Source organism: Amblyomma americanum, chromosome 1, assembly GCF_052857255.1.
Source record: "Amblyomma americanum isolate KBUSLIRL-KWMA chromosome 1, ASM5285725v1, whole genome shotgun sequence".
NCBI lineage: Eukaryota > Metazoa > Arthropoda > Arachnida > Ixodida > Ixodidae > Amblyomma > Amblyomma americanum.
In genome coordinates, this window is record NC_135497.1 from 100,576,216 (window position 1) to 100,599,582 (window position 23,367).

The 23,367-nt window shown below is 53.3% G+C and overlaps 1 protein-coding gene across 8 annotated transcripts in view; it reads right to left on the bottom strand.

Annotated features, from left to right (window-relative positions):
* Positions 1 to 2,230: 2,230 nt before the first annotated feature.
* The window catches only part of kat80 (katanin p80), a 170,740-nt gene continuing 149,603 nt past the window's right edge, over positions 2,231 to 23,367 (bottom strand). For 3 of the 8 annotated variants that reach the window (XM_077646387.1, XM_077646385.1, XM_077646386.1), the window contains 2 exons: positions 10,472 to 10,588; positions 8,928 to 9,198 (listed from right to left, as the gene is read on the bottom strand). In XM_077646387.1, coding sequence (XP_077502513.1) covers positions 9,066 to 9,198; positions 10,472 to 10,588 — 250 coding nt within the window. In that variant the 3' untranslated portion in view covers positions 8,928 to 9,065. Of the gene's footprint in view, positions 9,199 to 10,471; positions 10,589 to 23,367 lie in introns of all 8 variants that reach the window. The other 5 variants (XR_013310730.1, XR_013310731.1, XM_077646391.1 and 2 more) reach the window with 3 other exon arrangements.

Below are 23,367 nucleotides of genomic sequence, written 5' to 3' on the forward strand. Positions count from 1 at the left end.
AAACAAGATCTCCTTTTCCGTCTTGTGCATAGAATCCTTACCGCCTCGAGGAACGCAATGCGCAACAAAGGCTGGTGGTGCCCATTCACACGCCACTGCGACTCGGTGCTCCGGTGCATTGTAACACGCGCGAAGACTGGCGTTCAGAGCTTGCTCACCCGAATGTTTGCCCGCCAATACAGCGGCGCGTCCGTCCCTGATATGAAATCAAATGAAGACAGTCGGAAGAGATTTCCCATGTGAGACATTCTATTGGCACAGCACTATGCCTAGGGAGGCAAGGAGAAAATGAGTTACGCGCAAAGTGGCCGAAGTTTACCGGCCGGTGCCAAGGGGCGTCCGGTCACAGCGCCCAAGTCCATTTCACGAGCCATTGTCCCGGTGTTGCTCGATTAACGTCCTGGCGACCCGTGAAAGAGGTCAAGCGACCGAGCAGCGAGCAATCTATCATCGGCGAATGCTCGGGACGAGTCGGCCCGCGAATCCCAACAAAGAAGCGCCCGAAAGCGAAAGTGCGCGCAGGTCAGAGAAGGTCGATGAATCGGATGCGCGCCCAGAGATCCCCGCCGAGGCGCGATGTCCGAGCCCGGCTGCGAGGCGCGTCTTGCAGGAGCGCGCGCACACGTCAGGGCAGAGCGGATCGGCGGCCGCCTGCCGAGCGCATCAGAGCGCGATTAGCTTCAGCCGGCGCGCAAACAGCCGAGGCGCACGCGAGGGGATCCGCCCCCGGCCTTTCAGGTTCGGCGAAACAGAACGCCGCCAGCCCGCTCCGCTGGCAGGAGTCACGCTCCCCGGCGGGGCCAGCGTTCCGCGTCGACGCGCTTTCGTCACAATGTCGGCAGCGACAATAGTAATTGGTCCCGTTAATCGGGTCCGGGCGCGTCCCTGCAACGGTTCTGTTTGCAGCTACAGGCTGCCACCCGCCGCCCCAGCTTCGACGGCACGGACCCCGCTCCGCGGTGTTCGTCCCGCGTGCATGCGCGGTGTTTCCACCGCACGGGGACGCAATACGCCGCGTTCGGTTCGCACCGGAATACGTGCCACTCACTCAACAGGGGGCGTGTCTTATAATGAGCGCTGGCACAAAGATTCCACGATTCATATATATATATATATATATATATATATATATATATATATATATATATATATATATATATATATATATATATATATATATATATATATATATATATATATATATATATATATATATATATATATATATTTGGTTATGCCAAACGGCCAATTTCCATGAATCTGGCGCATCATGCCGTAGGCCTATAAATAATTAGGTAACGATAACATACCACTAAAAGCCCAAACCGTGCACAGGTGCAGCTCTTTCTCCCGTATACGAAAGGTTACGTCCCAAGAGAACTATGACAGCTAGGTGAATCCCGCCCAGCCGCCAGGACTTAGCTCTGGAACGTGTGTGCCTCATGGAAACAAACTGCGACCAACAGTAAGCGAATTAAAGATTTCAATATCGCCTCCTCCACGGCTGACCGACAGGCAGTTTTCATTGTAATGAGCGGCTAATAAACCGAGAAATTCTGTTAAGAGCACGGGCCACCAGAGCTGGTACCCATTCACCATAATTACGCAACCAGGAACGACGCCCAATGCGGCGTCAGTGCGACATGGGTGGGACGCATCGTCATGTTGGACAGGCGGGCCGGGTGTATATTTCCCCAGGCCAGCAAAATGCAAAAAAAGAAAAACAAACAAACCACACATACACAACGTACGATTGATCGTGAGTTACCTGCAAACCCTTACAAAAATTTATTTAGACAGTCTATAGACTGTCCATAGACTTTTGTCTATAAAGTCTATAGACTCTGTATGGACAAACCCTAAAGTATAGTCTATAGACAATGCAAATCCTACAGACAGTCTATAGACAATCTATAGATTTATGGCCATACACTTCTAGCAGACTTTTGTCTATAGACTATGAAAAGACGAAAAGATATATCTATAGGAAGGCAATAGAGTCATTCCGAAGTCTATAGACTGTGTATAGACCATTTTTATAAGGGAAGAGAGAAGCAGATTGAGGCCGAGCTCGACGTCAGCAGTCCAGGTCTGGTAAGTTTCCACGGCATGAGTATCCAAGGTTATGCCGCAGTGAGCCGTCTCGGCATTTTACGAGACGTGCTCGTGTTCGGTGAGCGTTTAAAGGCAACCCAACGCAGCAGCAGAAAGGTGCACAGGACCAGCGAGCTTTGTTGTCACAGCGCGTTTATTTTCACTTTTTTTCCCCCTCTTTCTCGCACAATGACGGGGCACCGTTGCCAGATTAAAAACAGGCGAGATCTGCCACGAACTGCGTCCGGCAGACGTAATGAAAAGCGATAAACACAAGGTGAGTCTACAAAGGAATGGTTATGATCGTGATTAGAGTGACCCGAAGCGCACTATAGCACAACGTTTCACCGAAAGTGAAATGGTTAAATTATGTGTTTCTGGTGAAAAGCCAGAGGCGACTAAGTTGGCCCTACGAATCGGCAAATGGCTACGCTCGCATCCATAAGAACCTCACAGAGGTCACTGAAGAAGGCGACATACAAACGCACACACTACGCAAACACTCTTCTGAACAAATGCATAAACCACAGATACCCCTGCACCACACAATGCCACAGCAGGCGCATAGGCGGACTGTCCGCAGCACACACACACAACAGGCTTCGAAGACGAGAAGTTCCAAGCACGGTGAAACGATGCAACCGTCCAGACACGCACTTCCCAGCAAAATCCGCGTCTGCGAGTCTTCGCACCCTAAACAACAGCGCATGATAGACCAGAAAACGGTAATATCCAAACTTGAGACGCCTCACGTTGCAGTAACTGGCTAATGTGTAACAAGTTAGGAAAAAGGTTTTTACCCCAGTAACGAAAGGTACTCCCAGCAGCTTGTAAGGCAATTCTCATAGCACACCAGAGGCTCACAGAAAGCGCCTTCGAGGAAAGGGCGCTTCCTGCGTCGTCCATCGACAAAGCTACGCGTGCGAATTAGGGCTGGGCGTCTATTGAATTTCAGCCATATTAATCGAAGGACATTAATTGATCGGCTAATCGGCTCACGACTCGCGTGCAAAGCATTTAGGGAAGGAGCAAGACCACACATTTCGCCTACGGCCGTTTTTTTTTTAGAACTACGCAATCGACAACGCTCAATTGAAATCCCCTAGAACACGGATTAATAGTCTACACAGAATTCTGGAAAGGCACATTTCGGTCGTTCGATATACGTGAATTCAATCGATCAATCATAGTCGAGCCCAGCCCTAATGCGAACATAAACAAGCGGTCGCTCTTCTCACTACCGGCACGAACACATCTGTACACAACACGTCAAAAGGGCGATTCACATGCAAGCGATTGAGCGAACTGAGCGACCAGCGGCTCGGCGCAGCGATGCTTTTCACAAGATTCCGTTTCAGATGCGTCGCTCCAGAGCGTTTACTGCCGCTGCAAATCCCAGTGTTGCTGGCAAAGAATACGAGCTCGCGGTTGGTTTCCGGTGGTTTGCAACCATCAACATGGACAATATTCATGGATTATTTTTCCATGATTGCTCAAATTTTGTTAAGACATAAATAACTCTTGTTTGTTAAATATCAACTACTACCTATTTTGATGCCAATAATATTTTTTTTTAAGTTCGTACGCGCGTGTCGGAAGCACGTGTAGTAAACAAACATTTGTCTTTCCCGCACGAATCCTCTTCTTGTCACGTGGCTTATCTGGCGCGCAGTCATTGGTCAGAGGGCGGAGCTGTCGCTGCCAAAATTTCCAGCTTGTTGGAACCCCTTCACTCTGGCCGGCCAAGCCGCCGCGACGGGTCGAAACAGGTTTTTACGTCGCGGGGACAGGATTCGCTGGCATTTTCGCTTGCATGTGAAACACGCTAAAGACAGCTGAAACGGCACAGTGACCACGAAGGTCCACTAATCGCGATGCCAACCCGACCTTAGCTTCAGAAACACAGTCAACCAAAATGGCAGTACATCTGTGCCACATGCGGCCACGCGGAAAAGTCACGCAGTCGCAATCACACAGTGTGTGTTGAAACATGGTAAACATGACAGAAAACAAGGAATATTACAGAAAGAGACAAAGTACTCGGAAAATGCCGCTTTTAATCGACGAATGCGCCGCGAACTCCGCGCAGCTTGCAATGTGCATAGCTGCTGAACTGAACACACGCGCCGTACGCCAACACTGTGCTGGCTTTCAGTCCGGCTAAGGCGCGACAAACTTCAGCCCAATGCGGTAACAGAGTGCCGGTAAAGGCTGCGAACTTCAACATGGTAGTGCACGACCCCAAAGGCAACAAAAACACGACAAAAACGCTACCAACCGTGCACTACACCTGTAGGCGAGCGTTCGCATCACGTCTCCCATCCGACCTCCATCTCGTTGTTTCATACGTTGCTTTGTTGAATAGTACTCAACGCACTGCTTTCAAGGGCGAATGCTTCTGCGCATGTTATTTGATGTGTCTGTTACGTCGTGACAGGGTCATGCGTGGAATTTGAAAAAAAAAAAAAAATGGGCGGCGTTGGAGCCCGGCCTCGCACGACGTACACAAGACAACGCGTCGGATATAGGCCACGTGAACTCGCGATTTGTCAGTCAGCAAGCACTGCATTCCCACAACACACGTTAACTTAATCACGCACTCTCACATTTATTCCAACGAAGAAAAAGCGAATTTACAGCCCAGCAATCAGACACCAGAAAGCCGCAACAGGACTGACCAAACGTCTGCGGTTGTGTCACGCCCCGCGGGTCAAAACATTTTACACGTTTGACGCTCCAAAGAAGCAGACGACAGAGCCAGAGGTTGTGCAAGTGCGCTACTACATTTAAAACTAGACAGAAAAAAAAAAAAACGAGGCAAGAGCAAAATCAAGCCTACTTCGAGCATCCGTGATGCAGACGACAGCTCGATAACGGATTTCCGCAAAACGCCACGTGCCTTATAGTAAACGTTTCTAACCTCAGATACCCGCGTTCCCCAGTAGTACACGCTTTCTGCACTGCTGGCTCCATAACTATACCACGGACTCGCCTCGACGGACCCCTCACCGCATTCCCAACCAGCGTCGTCATGTAGTGCCGCGAAAGGCTGCACACGTGACCAAACCGTTCTTTTGCACTACCGATCCAATGTCGCAGCGAGAGAACGGGCGTTTTCCAGCGCGCCAGAATGTTTTCAGGCGGAACTCGCATTGACAACTTCGACCAATTTAATTTGTTATTCGAACGCGATTTGGTGCTACCGTTCGAGAGAACTTTTTTCTCACAAGGGACACAAGACTCAAGCCAGTAATAGCGCCGGCTGCACAGCCACGGGCCCGATACAGACCAGGCCAGACTGAAGCGTCCATAGCGCTATAGTCTTAGCGTCAGAGTACGTTCAGGACTGGGCTACGACATTGTAATCTGGGCTCGTGCTCTCACCCTCGCGAGAACTGACAGACTGACCAGCCAATCGGCTGAGAAAGCGGAGGCGGTTGTACCCTTGCAATTATTTCTTTGTACATTCCATGCTAATGCACCGATAATCTACGGAATATTAATTTTTTAAAGTAACCACCCCTCTCATGCGTTTAAATGAACGAAACACTGTTCGCGAAGCAGCGCTGCGTCGAAAGAGCCGAGTTACTGCAACCCAGCCCGCAGTGTCGAAGGCCATAAAAAAAAAAAAAAACTAGCCAAATCTACCGTTTCCATAGCGTTTCCATAGCTACATGCCTTTTTACGGATAGCATGTAGCCCGCGAGCACCCCATTCGGCATATCGCTTCCTTGCCGACGGAATTCTGTGATAAAAGTTAACTGAATTCACCACCAGCAGCATTATGCACGACGATACAACCACGTCTCTTGCGCCAACCAACCACAACAATGTTCCGTCAAGCCAGCATCTCTTCCCGACCAAAGTGCTGTGAATGCAGCCTCAGAATTTCCCTACTATCGATAGGACAGTATAAGGTCGGCGCGACAAAGCAGTAGAGAGCCACCGTTGTCACGTGATCTCGGCAGGACAAGGCCAGAAAAATCCGCATGGCGATCAGATTACGCGCGCTTTGCGAAGCTCGGCTCTCAAAAACATGACGGCAAGGCGTGAGACCGCGCGAAAGCAGTTACCCAAGGAGTGAATTGCTACGTCCCGAAGTGAAAGATCGCCTGCGTCATTTTTTTTTCGCGCCTAAATAGGACTGTATTTGCACCACGAGGACACAAAACGCTGCGAGGACCGCAGAACGGCACGGGCAAGACCACACATGCGGCAGTGAAACCGCTGCAGAAAGCGGCTGCCGTAGCACGCTGAGGGCTTCCACGTGATCGGTATATAACTAGCCACGGCGCGATACACGGGGCACGATAGCGGCTATCGCTCAATCGCGGAGCACTTGCGATGGCGGCGGCGCGCAGCCTGCCACCAGACGACAACGTGCCACAGCATCATATCAAAAACCAGTGGCTATAGGATGTGTGGCATGGATTTGGCTGCATCAAATAATCCCGAAAAAGGCTCGCACTATTTGCTCTCCAAGCCAAGTAAAACATCAGGCGGAGCAGATTCACCGTAGTTATACGCACTGTCGTGGCTCCAAACATGTTCCCGAATGTCGCTACAAATGCGTTTTACAATCCACAAGTGGCGGCGATAAGAAAGGGACCACATTACGGGCATTCAGACACCTCTAATTACATACAAAAATACATACTGTTGACCCATCTCCCGAGCAACTCACAGCTGGTTTACTGCTAAGCTCACTAAACGAACCTTTATTTCTTTTGAAGTACTGCCGGTAACTCAGCACGCTGACAGCAGACATGTGCGCCGTTTTGTGCCGCCCTGGTGGCTGAGTGGTTGCGGCGCTCGGCTGCTGACCCGAAAGACGCGGGCTCGATCCCGGCCGCGGCGGCTGAATTTCGATGGAGGCGAAATTCTAGAGACCCGTGTACTGTGCGATGTCAGTGCACGTTAAAGAACCTCAGGTGGTCGAAATTTCCGCCCCCCCCCCCCCCCCCCCCCAAACCGTGAGCGGCGTTTCACCAACCGTGACTGCATGGCCGTCACTGCTATGTGCCAGCTGGCGAAGATTTCACACAGCGAGCCGGTGTTCACGCTCCCGTGCGGCCAGCTTCTGCATACGGCCGTCCTTGCCCCGTGTCCACTGAGGACGCACGCATAGATGCCGCCGGAGCATGCAGCGTCATGCATGTATACCGGCAACGTCCAATAAAACGCAAACTTAGGAACACAGAGAGAGCTGCTGGAGAAAAAAATATAGCGGTCTTTGCACCAGTTAACTTAAAGATGAAGTACACGAATACATTCACTCTCCTTCAGCTAAACTGTCTCGTTTGAACGTTTGTTTCAGCTGTCTTGTTCGCGTTTTAAGAGACGCTGATATTATACATGCCCGAACAGCCAAAGGCTGCAACTTTAGGACGCCCACTTTCTGCAGTCGCATGCGCTTTGTGTCCTCCACGTGAACGTGATAGGCCTAGAAGGCGGACCGACGCTTTCATGGTTGCTTCTTCACAGCTTGGACAGCTACAATGCCAGCTGCATAACAGTGCTGGAAAGCAAGGCACTTCTATAAATTTCGCGCCATTCGACCGGCAAATATGTGCCCCTAACGTTGGTGTTCAGTGCCCACAAGCACTAAAAGAAGCTTAATTCAGCTACGCGAAGGTTTGGGCGAGCAGAAAAAGCTGAGCACCACACCTCCAACCACGACGATATGAAGCCGAGAGGATTTAATCACGCTGCGGCATTTTCATCCACGCATCGCGGCAATAACGTGCTTCTTAAAAATTACAGCGTATCTATCGGAGAACCTGCAGATTCATGCTATGAACCAGATTCCCCAACTCTTCCATCAAGCCATACTTCAAAAATAAAAACAATATAAAGCGCGCCGCTGATTCACAGACACTTGGGGCAAAGCAGCTTCACAACACAACACTTCAACCTATCCAACATGAACAGCCGCGACAAATAAGCTAAAAGTGCTAACAGATGCACAGCTAGGCGACGTAAGCGGTGCTGCTTCGTCAACTTCATATTAATTTACAACTCACAATTTGATGCAAAGCAAATCTGCAGGAAAAGTTACCAACAACATACCGTACAAAGCAGAATGCCTTTTACATAACGGCACGCTAGACAGCCATACCATGACGAGTCGTTTCCGCATCAAAAAGTTAACATAGCTAAATGTAATCTCCGAGCGCCCGCACACTCACACCAACCCTGGAGCACGGGGCCGTCAAACCAGATGGCGATGGCAGCAGCAGCGACCCCAACCAACTCCACCCACGACGTCTAAAAAGGTAAAAGTCGGGAGGAGCTTACCCAGCAGGTCTCAAGAGCGGGCCTATCGGACATCACGGGAAAAGCTGTCTTGGACGCTGCCGCTTTGCACATTCTCCAGTTCCACCTCCACTTCGCGACGTCCCTTAAACTAATTGAACGCGAGACTTCGGCGAAACGAAACAAAACCAAACTCGCCTCATGCGCTCATATAAAATGCGATAGCCCAATAGCTGAATTATATATCCATGCTTAGTAAGACGACACAAGGTTAAAAAAAAAGGCAAGAAAATTCCTGAAGGCCGTTCAACAAAACGCCTGGTTCACTACGCGAAAAAAAAGAAAAGAAAAGCTGCTGAACATTTTAATGATACAAAGTCACACACAGCAAAAAAGATGGCGGCCATGCTATAAAACTAAAAGAGCCGGACAATGGCAATACATAAACACCTTGCAACAACATGGCTTCCTTATCACAGTGCAGTGTTCCTTATGTTAAGGCCGCCGCCGCGAAAGGCACCGGTGTGAGACGCGAGCGGCGGCCGCCCTCGGTCGTCGACGACAGTCCCCTCCGTCCACAACTGGGACGAAGGAAGGAGGGGGCACAGGCGCACCGCACAGCTTCCTCGGGAGGCAACGAGGCGGCCCATGAGTGGTGAAGTATTCACACGATGGCACTGTCGGTGGTGGATTGCTTTTGAGTGCGCAGACGGAGTTCACTCGAGGCCCTGCATGAGGATGTGCATCTCGCGGAAGAGGTGGCCCAGCTTGCCCTGCATCGTCTGCCGCTTGAGCAGGAACGACCGGATGGACAGCAGCTGGTTGTAGCAGCTCATGCACTTGTTGTACCTGCCCAAGAAGAAGAGACACGCTCACGCTGGCATCGAACACACTTCCCCGAATATTATCGAGAGTTCACGCGCTGCGGGCACGGAGCAAGACTATACAGGAGGTGAAACTCCCGTCTGCGCGAGCGAGCGCAGGCGACCAGATAAAGTCACAGTGGGCGCATGCAGTGGCGGCGCCTTGCGGCGCCTCGTAGAAGCAGCAGGGGGAAAAAAATGCAGTGCCCGGGCAGGCGCTCCGGCGGCGCGCGCTCAGAGCAGACGACAAGCAGACGAGACGGGTGTTTGCTTCAGCGGGCACGCCGTGACGTTGTATTCCAGTAGTTTATTTCCAGGCCGCCAGCAGGATAGTGGCGCCGCGGGCTTGTGACTTTTTCTGGTCGCTGCAAACGGCGGAGTTTCCACTCCTATATAGTCTTCCTCCGTGGCTGCGGGGAACGAATCCTGAGGATGAGCACGGCTCAGTCCTAAAATCCGGTCGACAAGTCGCGCAACAGTGCGGCCCGCTGCCGGCGCGTGGACTCGGGCAGGGCGCGCACGCCATGCGCCTCGAACAGGTGATGAAGCCGCCGAAAACAAAGCCTGAGAAGGGCGACAGACGCGGAGAAAAACACCGAGGATATGGCGGAGGGGGCGGGGCCCGCAGCAAGGCGTGCGGTGCCGCTCGCAGCCCAGTAATGACCGCTGTCCGTCTGTTGGGTAACCTGGGTGTGTTTGGGGAACTTATGCCGCTCAACGGCGCCCGCGGGACTCGAACCCTCCGCCTAATTGCACCTCACGGGAGGGCCGCCAGAGAGAGGGGGTAGAGTGCGAGAAACGGCGGCGCTCGTCGGGCTGAGTGGTGGTCGGCGCGCGATCGCAATCGCAATTAAAATGGCGAGGGCGCTTTGGTTCCCGATGCGCCGTTTCTGGGGCCCACTCCTCCCCCCTCCCAAACTAATGGTAACAAATTCGAGCCTCGCGGCAGGTCGTACATCTCCGGTCTGTATCTGGTTTCCGTTCCGTTCCTTCATGAATTTCACAGCTGCCCCCACGGTGCGCGCCGCCGAGAGCCCCGCGAGCAGCCACTCCTCTCCGCGCAGTGCACGATATATTACACACACGCCCAGTATTACAGTCGGACAATTACGGCGCTGCTCGCCCCTCCCAGACAGAGATTTCACGGCACTTGGCCGGCCCGCCAGGCGGCGGCGGGGTCGCCCTCTCCCCGGTGCATGCGGCACGCACTGTCGCCTCGCCGCGGCTCCGGCGTGCGCTATCGCCGCCGACATTCTCACCTTTCCTCCCGGGAGATGTCCACCCCGACGCCCGGCGGCGCAGTGATGTTCGTCTTGATGACGGAGGCGAAGTTCTTGAGCAGGATGCGCAAACAGGCACAGCCGGTTGACATGTACCTGCGCAGAAGTGACAGCCAATTCAGGCGCAGTCTCGTTCAGTTTGCTCCCCTAGTGCCAAACAAACTCGTGGCCCACTAAACAAGACGCACTGTCGGCGTGAAAAAATCTCTAGGATGCCCAATAAGCGGCCTAGTTAAGTCGGCCGACAGTGGCCCGACTTCACTACCTCCCATTAGAGCACGTGAACAAGGGAGGAAAAACCTCAGGGTGCTTGCCAACGTTTCGACAAGAGGACTTGTCTTCGCCTACGTGAAGACAAGCTCTCTTGTCGAAACGTTGGCAAGCGCTCTGAGGCATTCCCCTCCCTTGCTCACTTTTTGTGTATCAAGAAACCATCTGACCAACCTCTCTCTCTACCGTGGATTAGAGCACGTGAGTCAGACTTTCCACTCAACAGGCCTATTCTCCAGCCACGGTTGTCGCTCACGCGTCCTGGGGACATCGAGCGAGCCACCTTCGCCGCAGCGCGAGAAGCCGCAAGGTATGTACAGGGCGCCTCTGGGGCTTCGACCTTCCCCACTCGTACCGGGCTCGGGTAGAGCTGCAGCCAGCGATCTCGATAAATCAATGATCTCCGCGACACGCAGCACCTGGCTCCACCCAGCGCGTTCCACGAGAGACGAGTCGGACGAGCACAGACGGGCGACTTTCTCCGGGCATGCGCCGGCCGGGAAAAAGGCTCGCACGCCGCGGCGACTATTTACATAAGAGGGTGTGATCCTCGGTCATCTTCGATGCGGCACCGGGTCAATCGGGTGCATTCCGGGCATTCCCGGGGCGGAATCTCCGGCCGTAATGAACGGCGGCCCGAATAAATTGACGAGCCGCGGCGCATACGGCACGGCAGAGCCACACCTCCGGCACGCCACCGAGCTACCGAAACTCGCGGACGACTCGCAGCGCCCTCTCGCGCCAGCACGCTCAGGCTAACGAAAGTAATTAATGATGCATAAGTACTCGGGGCCATCATCTGGGCCCGCGCTCCGAGCGGACGACCGCGGCCACGACGGCTGCCTGCGTGCACGGCATGAGTGGGAGGCGCCCGAGCCGCGCCTCAAGAATGCCAAGCACACAGAACCAGCGTCCCCCCCCCCCCCCTCCCCCCCCCCCCTCCAGACACTGCGCTCGGGGTTGGCAGACGACAAAACGTGGCAACTTCCGAATGCGTGCACACACACACACTGCAACGACCTCTCATTTTCATTCACGCACATAGGGGCACCGACGATGAAGGTATAAGACGGCTCTACTCGTGTGGTCGTTTATACGCAGCTTCAAAAAGCGCCTGTAATGGGCGTATCTGCTCGTGTGTGCAGAGTTCGAATATAGCGCCCATAATGCGTTCTTTTTTTTTTTCTGCGACAGGCCATGCCGCATAAAGGCGCATTAATATTAAAACGCGAATTGCACAAAGGCCACCATGCCTTAGGCAACTTTACACGGCCACCCACTAGTAGACCATCAAAAGCACACGGCTGGCACAGTCCTGGGAGCAATTGTTATGACAGGGGAGGGGGGGGGGTAAAGCAACTATTAACGGACACCAGGAGCAGACCATACGCTTAGAGCGATGACACCGGTCTACTCTGGTGTCAGAGTTCGGCGGGTACATCACACCCGCAGAGAGCAATGACTCTGCATTACTAAAGTTGGCCGTGTCCGCATGTCCCGTAGCAGGAGTGGGGACAGTTCGGTTCCGAGCATTCCGCGCCAAATTTTGTCCACAAGCCGTTCGCACAGCCTCGCTCAAGCCGCGGTACCTCCGGCCAAGTGCGCAAAGGAAACCCTGCATCCATATAGCGTAGCGATGTTGAAACCTTCAAGTTTCAACATCGACGCATAAGCGATTTAGGCGCCAAGTCCATCACGGCAAATATGCGCTGGGATGAGATGACGCTGCTGGCGCCCAAAGAAGGTTCTCGAATTCCGTAGGGAGAAAGATGAAAATGCTATATGACTGCATGCAAAATACGGCAAGCAGGCTTTTCCGCAAGTCTCCGCTGGCCCAAACAAGACGGCCGAACACGTGCTTCGAGCGGTCCCAACGCGGCAGCACGCAGTTTTGTTTGATCCTCTCGATGCAGTGCGCAGCGCTCGACAGACCGAGAGGTTCTCGCGGAGCCATGCCTCGGCCGCTCCGTCCAGCTGCGCCCCTCGCACCGTTGTTGGCGTGACTGACAACGGCAGAAGCGCGCCCGTTTTGGGAAATCACCCGCCGGATCGCAGGTGGCCAACTCGGCAAGGGAACAACACCCTCCGCGAGCAGCCGGAAGCGCAAAATAAGCTACCCGGACCGGAACAAGCAACGCCGGCGGTCAAGCTTAAGCAGGTGCTCGCGTTCGTTCCCTGGCTCTGAACATGTTGAGCGTGCGTCATTTAACACAGGGGGCAAGTAGCGTTCAGCCTACAGGGTTTGAATTATTCACAGTTGGGCAGCGTTACGCAGTAGCACCAAGTCACACTCAATCGGTATTCTATCCCGTATTGTTTAATTGGCGCAAATAAATAAATAAATTAAACGACAGCTGGTCAAGAATAGGCAGCAGTTGCAGGTGAATGCATCGATGTAACACTGCGGTTTCGTTCACGGCATATCTTCAAGAAGCAATTTTGCTTAAGCGCGCAATGTAGCACTTGAAAGAAATCTCAACAGAATACACCAGAGCGATCAAGTTCTGCAGCGAGACGCATTCCTCCCTTAGCTACTGTCTACGCTTTAGGCACGTGAATTTGAACGCCCGGAAGCTGCACGTGCACGCTCTGAGGGACGGGATTAATTCGACCACCTGGGGCTCCTTAACGTGCAGTACACGGAATGCGGCAGCTGTGGACAGAAATCGAACCAGCGACCGCGTGATCAGTAGCAGGAGCCACTGCGCCATATTTGGTCCATAAAGAAGCCTCGGAGTGGCCCGACGCCAACTTTCAGAGGCTCAAGTGCCAGATAATAGCCTTTCGTTCAGCTTCACTACAAGCGCTCCATAATTTGAAGGGGGGGGGGGGGGGGATTATTTCGGGCACTAACACACTACTCTTCAGATCGTTCTGTCTCACATGGCCCACTTTTTTAAAGCTTCGCTGCATATTTAGGAGCACCAGATCAATTCCGCTGCCGGTCGAAGAGTTCCTCCGTGCGCGAACGCCAAGGGCCGTTCATTAGCATCTCAAAGCGACAAGCGCTGTTCTCCAGGACGTCGCGTGGCCGATCGGTCAGCTGTGCTCGCCGGGCAGCGGCCGGCGAACGCACGCCCGGGTGTCGGTGGGGCCGCGTGACACTGGATGCGCGCGCGTGGAGGGGGGGGGCTCCTCTTCCGATGGCGCGCGCCAAGAGATCGGATACGTGAAGGCGCATTTGAACTGCAGATGTAATTGCAGGGAGGAGACTCGGATCCCGCTCGAGTCGTTTTCCTTTGATTGAGATGAATTATGGCCAACGGGTTTGCCGGGCCGCCACCGAGAAAATGGCATTTCGTGAAGAAGGGGAGGGGGGTAATTTGTTTCATAACGAGCGGCCCGGCCGGCCTCCCGTCGGCGGCGGCCAGCGCGCGCGATCCGGACGCCGAATGGCACACACGGGGCTGGCGGAGAGCGAGTCCGATCGCAAAACGAGCCGCCCCGCCCCTCCGGAGCCGCGCCATCAAGTTGTTGACCTTTGCACGGCGATGCGCCCAGACCTTCCCCGAAAGCCGCCAAAAGGAGAGAGACGCACTGTGAACAATTACACAATCGGCCGGTCCGAAAGCGATGCGTCCTCCACCCGGCGTCGGTCCGCGGCGGCCAGGTAAGTGTATAATCACCGCTCGCCTTGCCGCCGACGCGCTGGACGCGAGGGGTGCAGCGCGGACGAGCTGGGAGGGGGAAAAACAGAGAAGAAACGAAATCGCCCAGTCTCGACACATACATACACACGGCGAGAGCCAGGATCCGTTTCACGCGGAGGGAACAGTTGCCGCGGCCAGCACGGCCGGACGCCATTGTTTAATCGGCGGTAGATGGCGGGAACCAGCACGAGATAAGCCCGGTTTGGGAAAAACCTCGGGGCAGGACCGAGCGATGGGCACAAACCGTCGGAAGGAAAAGGCCCACACAGCCCGCCGTCACCACCAGGCAGATGCGGCTTCATCGCGAGTCGGAAGGACGCGATAACAAATCGGCTCCATTTCAGGCACCCGCCGATAAGCATCAGATCGCGTTTCCCAAAAGGGAAGCGCAGAAGCAGAGGCGGCCGTCACAAAACAAGGAGCCGGGTCGCACTGGCCCCGGGGTCGCCGGAAAAGAAAAAAAAATGGACAAGAAGGCGGAGGACGTTTGGAAAGCGGCCGATAGCATCGATCGTTGGTGCCGAAGAAAGTCACAATGGCACCCTTTGAACGGACCGCGCGTACGATCGGGGTGGCGGCGGGAGGCTGGCGCGGACATTAGCTGCCCCACACGCGGACCTTTTGTCCACAGCAAGACAGCCCCACCCGCGCGCACAACGAGGGACCGCCGAGACTCGCGTTCCTCCCCCGGATAAAGACGTCTCCAGCGGGAAAACTCGCGGTACAAGCCCGTTGGCTCAGCTCGGGGAGTTGGCAACAAGTGGCAGGCGCTCGCCTCGGCGAACCAATATGCTTATTTGCCGCCAAGCACTGAGCGCTCAAAAGGTTCTGCCGGACCAGCTGGAAAGAAATTAGCCGGTATATTCGCACGTCGCATGCGATCAAGCGGTGGTTCTCCTTCAGCATGTTCGTTATTTGCAAGTATTTTCGGTTTATGCAGTTGAACCTCGTTATAACGAAGTCGAAGGGGCCCGGCGATTACTTCGTTATAGCCCGTGTTGACCCAGCTTCTAAGGGGAATAGTCATTCCTTCGTTATATCCATTATTTCGTCATAAACCGTTTCGTGATAACGAGGTTCGACTGGTGGTGTAACACCGTCCTAAATATGCGACTTTAAAGGAGAATACACGGCGCACAGTAGGGCAGATATGTTTCCTCCTTCGAAAGCTTCGCGCGGCCGCCCCGCAAGAGACAGCGGGCGAGAGTGCGGCGGGCCGCGGTCGGGCGCACGAGGCCGCCTCTCCTTCCGCGGCGGGGTTCCACGGCTGATGTCTTTATCGGGCGACTCGGCGGAGCGAATGGCCCGTCGGAGTCGAACCCACCGTGACCAAGCAGAAAACCAGCGGCGCCCCAGCACAATGCGAAGGGAGAGTCCTCCGTGGGAAGCAGTGCTCCGACAGCTCACCGAGCAGGCCAGTTACGACGAGAGGCGGGACAGGGCATTTTCAATGTGCGGTGCTTGTCACACGCCGACCGAACATACACGCTTCGGGGAGCGTAATCGAAACCCGCTGAATGGAGCCAGTTGCGCTAACATACACCACGCGTCACTGCCAACTGCGAGAAACACTGAAGGATAATACCACACAGTATAGATTCACGTAAGCTGGTACTACTGCCGTGGTAATTTTGGTGCGAAAGCACTGCTTAACACGGTCATATCCGAGAATCTTGTGTGAAGCTTGGGTAAGTTCGGAGGAGCGCTGCGCCAGCTGCCGCCGAGTGGAGAGAGGGTATGAAGAGCGAGAAAACGCGGATGGTTTATTGGTTTATGCGGGTTTAACGTCCCAAAGCGACTCGGGCTATGAGGGAAGCCGTAGTGAAGGGCTCCGGATAATTTCGACGGTTCTGTAACGTGCACCGACATCGCACAGCACACGGGCCTCTGGAATTTCGCCTCCATCGAAATGCGACCGCCGCGGCCGGGATCGAACCCGCGTCTTTCGGGCCAGCAGCCGAGTACCATAACCACTGAGCCACCGCGGCGGTTAGAAAAGCGGATGCGTGCACATGCAGATGCCAGAAAGAAGACGCGAATAATGAACACGTGCTTTCCATATTTTCCACAAAAAAAATCTACCACATTTTTTTTTTTTTTACAGGCGACAGCCAGTTACAGGGATATCAGTTGGAGCGTAAAAGCCGGACTGAATGCGCCTTTCCCCTAACAACATCATCCGCTTCTCCTTCCCCGCAGCGATAAATGTGGCGTATAGTTGGATACAAGTCAAGAAGGCAGCGGCAGATACCCCTCAAAGGTGGCCCTCCAGCCAATGGCGTCGACCAATTGCCAAGACAACCCGGTTAATCCCACTGCGCGGAGCCACTTGCCAGCCAGCTGCGGTTTCAGGGTATATAGACCTTTCTATCGGACGAGGAGGATGTCATAACCCCCCCCCCCCCCCCTTTCTGGTGTGTTGCAAATCGATTCTGCTGCCACTTCCACCGCGCAGAGCGGGGTGCGATGTGGCGACGCCCAAGGAGCAATGCAGCAGAGGCTAGGCAGAAAAGGGAAGGAGACGTTCCTTTGCCCCCGTGTCGTGGGCTCCTCAGCACTACCGAACCCTGTACCCTTTCTCCAGCTTCCCTCCTTCACCCCTGCGCACAAACAACCCCAGGACACGAGGACAAAACCGTCTCCTTCCTTTTCCTGCCTAGCATCTGCTGCGTCGCAACGTCATAAGAACCGGTCGACGTCATTGGCTGGAGGTGTGGAGGGCCACCTTTGAGGGGCATTCGCCGCTGCCTTCTTGAAATACAGGTCTTCCCACGGCAGTTGCCATGCCTTTCCTCTGTCCTCCTCACGAGGACTCTCACAGCCGCCGCGACACCTCGGCAAAGAATCACGCCCACAGGCTATCAAACAAACGGAGAAAACGCCACACATGCCGCAGTTGCGCCAGTAAATCAAGGAAATTTACGGTTGCCTAAAGTCATGCGATTTGCTGCCCCTTTTAAGAAGCGATCGACTCCGCCTATCAGCAACAACTGTCCAGATAACTAATAATCTGACATGGCAAGTTATGCCCCTGTTACACGCGCGTTTTCAACGGCAGTCCAGTTGACCGTTAATTGAACCGAACGGGAGTTCGCGGCGTCAGACGACAGCGCCATCTGCCGTCGAGGTCTCGAAGGCAGTTCAGTTCGACTGAGGTCGGCGGTCCCAGTTGGAGGAGTCAACTGGCGGTCGACGGGCTCGCCGAATCGGGCGAGTCGGCGGAATTTCCCGCTGCAGTACGCGCTAAAATCACTGAAAAGTCTGTCCTGGCTGGTATATAAGCCCAAACGCACAACGTTCACTAATCGTGTAAGTGCGAATACGCTAAGCGGAACCAGAAAAAAAAAAATGCGCCTACGGTGGCTAGAAGTTCAAGCACTTATTTATAAATTGCCCACACGTGGCGGGAGCACTTAGTCCAGAGATTGCACGAGTTTCGCGAAACGTGCCGTGTAACTCCTGCCGACTGCCGCTCAGCTCAACATTATGGTTGGAAAGCCGAACTTCCGTTCAACTCAACGTTAGCAACAACTGTTTGCCAGGTCCACCTCAATAACGTATCGTGGCTCAAGCGAAACAGAGCTGGTAATCCGCAGTAAGTGAGGCGCTCTTGCAGAGTGGATTTTGAATTTGCAAATCATGTGCCTGGGGAAAACAGGATGAAATATGACAGGGTATAACTACCACCCCAAGAAACCGTTTTCTCCCGACTTTTTTTTTATTTTACGGGGACACATTCATTGCTAACGGAATTCTCAGCCCCATTCCGCAGCGACAAAAACCTGCTATACTTTAGGCTTTATTTTGCTTCCAAGGCACTGCTCAGTATCATTTTTTTTTTTCAACTTCCACAGCGCTTCGAAACGCTCATTAAATAAAGTGGATTGGATTGTGGAATGTTTACGTCCCGAAGCGACTCAGGCTATCGGGGCCGCCCGCAGATGAGGACTCCAGATTAATTTAGACCAGATGGGGTTCATTAACATGCGCTAACATCACACAGTACACGGGAGTTCTTGTAATCCGCCTCTATCGTAACATGGCCGCCGCGGCCGGAACCGAACCCGCGACCTTGGGATCAGCAGCCGGACTCCAAACCCACTGAGCCACCGCGGCGTGTCGACTAAATAAATTAGCAAACAAAGATACATGATTGGCAATAAAAAAAGGTAACCAAGCAATTTTAGAAAACGGAACCCCTATCAAGCTGAAGCATTTCGAAGTAGGCAAGGAAAGGATTCGAGCCGATGCAGTACCCGTTGTAAGGTATTCAACTGATGCATGCCAGACAGCACCCCCCTCCCCCCACCACCATCACGTTCCTAAACGTAACAGAAATAGGAGAACGCAAAATACATTGGTGTGCGCCTTCTGCTCTTGAATGCCTAAAAAAAACTGACGGAGAGGGGAGTCTGTCGACTAAGGTAATATTGGGCATCTAGAGCTTGCAAAAAAAGCGTCACATGATGAACAGCAATGGGAAGATGGCGTTAGCCCCACATAAAAAATCTGAACAAAAGACAACGCAACGCCATGCTAAATTAATACTTTCGACTCAGCAGCTTTCAGAGGGGACGGTGGCACGAGTTAATACCGCTAGCATTCTACAAGCGTAGAGTAATCACACCGCCTTGAGATCCCCGAAATCGAGCTAATGCCCAATGAGTGGCGGTCGTGAAGAAGAGACGGGATTACACGGACAGTGCACAGCACCCTTAATCTTGACGGCTACCTTCCGTAAACACTGCCAACGTCGACATCCCCCATCCTTTGCCTTTCTATTTGCTGAGGACAGTCTTGAATCGCCTGTCGCGTTGACGCTGTTGACGGAAACGGATAAGTAAAAAAGGAACCGACCACCCGCTGCGCGTTGCTCTAAAGCCTCTTTCACCTAGCCTCGATCCGATGGCGAAATGTCGCCACTTGAGCGAATCAATTACGCACGGGTCGTCACGACTGCGAAGTTTTCTCGATTCCCCTCCCCCATACGCGTCCCCAGCCCACCAGGAATGTGTTTTCCTTGGTAGGTCTCGCATAGGGGCAGCAGACCTACGTCTCCGCGCACATTCGTCCGAGTCAAGGCTGTTTAAAAACATACCGGCTATGAAAGCAGTGCCTCCTCCAGGTATCCGAAATGCCCCGACAACAGCGCACGCCCCAGCAGAGCCGCACAAAACCCAACAAAGCGCCCAATTGCGACTGTGAAACCGTGACTCACGTAAACGCACTCGAAAGTCGCGCTCCCTGCGTCCGCGGCGGCGGCGAGCGAGCGAGCGAGCCCGGGTCGCACAATTCGCGCGCCCCGGCGGCGCCCCGCGCGCGAACAAAGCGCGCCAAAGGTGCGGGGAGGAGGCATTCCGGGCGACGCCACCCAGCGCGAGTCAAGCGGGAGGGGGGACGACCTGCAGGTGCGGACGCATGCAAACAACTCCGGCCCCCCGCTTTGTGCCCGGCACCCTCCCCCCTCGCTAAGCACCGCTCGGGTGCGCGCTGTTAATCGGCCTTCCGCTCGGCGCGATAAACGCAAATACCATCCAGGAAATAAAGCTGCCGCGGAACACGACGAGTGCCCGGGGTCCCTCCTCGTGAAAGGGACTTTATAGGGCCCCGATCGCCAGCAGGGAGACCATAAATCTGCGCCCGCCACCCAGTCCGCCGCACAATGAACGAAGGGGGGGGGGGGGGGGGGCACACGCGAGGAGTCCGCGGGAGCATCCTTTCTCCGGGGAAATAAATAGCGCCAGGGAGACGAAAAAGGAGCCATCGGACGGCCGGAATACGGCGGCTCGAGCGTGATAAATAACGCGCGCTCAATGCCGAGGGCGGCGTGGACATCCTTGTCGTCGCGCCCCCAGACAGCGGCACAGGGCGTCTCGCAAGACGCCCAGCTGCGCGCACACTGCCGCGGCGGCTGAGCGCCCCGAGCCACCGCGACTAAGACAAAAAAAAAAAAGTCCGCACAATATCCGCGCTCCCTCGAGGCCGTGTACAGAGCCGCGTGAGGGCCATGGACTCTCGAAAGCCGCGGCTTTAACTCTCTGCGACCCCCCCCCCCCCCCCCCCCTTCCTAGATGACCTCGGACGACACCAGCTCATCACGAAGCACAAGTATTCCCGCAGCATCCACTTGCCCTGGCTTCAGCGACAGAAAAAAAAAAAAAGTATGAGTTGGTCACCCATTAAGTGTCGCTAATTGTTGCGAAACTACAGATCCTCTGAGGAAAGCAAAGAAAACAGAAACGCGGTTCGTACTGTACGGCAGCAGAATACATCACCCTTTCCGGACTGGAAATACTGAACGAAACTAAAACAAGGTCATTTGTACCGCTATACCTAATTTTGGTAGTCCACTACCTGGCCAACTGGAAGCGGCGTATCAATCATGACGAGCCCAGACATTGAGCGTGACATCAAGCACATGCCGGGTTGGCCAATACACATGAGTATTTTGAAAAAGAAAAAGGAAACAGAAATCTAAAACAACGCATTCTCCGCTACTTAATTGGCACCCACAGAAATGAACTCCGCTGATCAATACCTACGCATGAAAAGCCACCGCCAAATTAGCGTGTTCCAGTTTATTCTTGGTTTCCGCCAGCGAACCCCTACGACTATCTTCATCTATGTTCGACCAAGACCAGCTGCTCGACGAATGGTAATATGGCGACGGCGAATTACTTATAGTAAAAAATTCGTTAGGTGGGCGGCCAAAAGAAAAAAATAAAACTACCCTGTCCGCAACAGGCTTCATGGTAAGCCATTCGCAAGTGCGCTGTAACAGTCCCAATGTGCTGTAATCAATTGCGCTGCAAGTCGAAAGCTTGCAGTGAGCCGTGAAGGAACTTCGCAAAGTTCGTGAAATTAAGCGCAGTGCAAAATGCGCGGTCATATCGAGAAATTTACGCTGGCATTAACAGAAAAATAAGTTTAAATCGCACCGACGAAATTTTCACAAAAAAGCCGCAACTAATGCACCGGTAAACACAGCAGACGAAAGTTGGTGCCGGAAACAGGCGACGACCTTTCACAATCCTTACGCTGCTGCAACTAGCCCGCTGTTGAGATCGCGCTCACGACTATGTGCCACTGCGCAGAAATATAAGCGAGAAATCACGACGCAGTGCGTATGCCGCACGATGGCAAGCTGTTGTTCCGAGAACAGGTATACAGACATGTCTTTCGTACCGGCCACGCAAGGACGCCGCAGCTGCTAGCCGAAACGCCTCGTCATGAATTAACGCCGTTGCCTCGAGCTCTGCTGTCGACGAACACACACGTGCCGCAAGTGCCGGGGCCGTCTTGCGCGCGATCCTCGGTTGCCTTCACTAGTCTCGCGAGGTGTGTGTACACGTCTACATTTCACAGGAATGGCAGCGCATAATTCAAAATTGCTCTTGAACAAAGTCCGGCCACTCCTTCGTACTTCCTGCCGTCCTGTGTCGTCAAGAAGTAATCGTCGCTCTATGGGCAACGAGGCCTGCAAGCAACATTGGAACAGAAATAGAACCCCCCCTCCAAGCGTTGTTGGCACTAGCTTCAGTCCCCAGATTCCCACAATTACGGAGCTAAATGCGGAGACCGGGTCAGTACGGTCGCAACACCGATAGCTTGGTCGCCAAACTCCCCGTACGACCCGGCATGGATTGGGGTCTTTCCTTTTCGCTGGACTCACTGCTGCCACTTTTGTTTGTCTATCAGGTATAGTATTACGAGATGCACACATGTTCACTAGAGCGTCGCGCAAGTCACGTTTGCTTTCCCGTTAGTTTCGATTTGCAGTCCGCAGTATTCATAGTCGGGTGCTAGCGTTCGTTCGAACGCAGACGACAGATCTACGGCAAGCCGCGCTAAGCGCTTCTTTTGTTCAGCTACCGTATAGGCTTTGTAAAGAAAGTTATTTTCATGCGCCGCTTGCGATCATTGTGGCTCCCAAAGCAAACATGCACTGCAGAGAAGCCAACAGACCACCTCAACTTGAGCCTTGCTTGCACTCGACTACTGCCGCCGGAAGCTCACTGGTTCGACCCACAGTACTTGCGCTTTGCTGGATTTTTTTTTTGTTGCATGAGCGGGGAATTTTCAGGCAAAAAAGTTGTGTATCTACAGCACGCAGTATTCTGACAATTTTCATCTAAAAAAAAAGAGCGTTTGTTCTACCGTTTACACCAGATGGCGCCACAGATCTACAAGGCAAGCTTTACGGTAAAAACTCGAGATAGGTTTTCTGTCTCACCCACAAAGAGTTTTTTTTTTCTAAAATAAAGTGCTCCCACAGACAAGAATTGGCGGATTGAGCGAGCAACCACTCTTACCCCTGCTCCAAGAATGGCTCCTACATAACAAAGGAGTCTTTCCCCTAATAACTTGGACGTTCTGGAGAGCAAGGTGGCGAATCATCGCGCTACCTCTGCATATACAGACACACTAGCCATTTATCGCTGTTTCGTTGGGGCGCACACAAACACAACCTTGATGTTTTTCAAATGCACATTATTTGCTAACTGTTTAAAAAAGATAAATTAGCTAGCTTTTCGCATTCTAACCTACTGCAATTTTTTTTTTGTGTGTTCGAGAATTTTCGAGCAAGAAATGTTCATTCCAGTTCTCTTCCTCTATGTAACTTCAGCACGGATTTTTTTTTTTCACGCCTTGAAATATAACCCGCGGGATCAAAAAATCGTCGCGTGACTATGATCTCCCACATCCTAATGTTAGCGTCCCCTAACGTGCTCCAGTTGAAGGTACTCAGTTGCGGAGAATCGCAATGAATAAACAGACAACCAGTCACAGAGATCGTTCAGAAGGAACAGGGGTTCACTGCCAAGCATACAATTTCTTGAGGTCCAACATGGCCGCCGCCTCTCGTGACCAAGCGTTTTGTCGCGCATGCTCTATCTTTGCCTATAAGAGCACTGCCATTTTCCTCAGCCCACGTTCTCAGCATTGCCGTGTGAG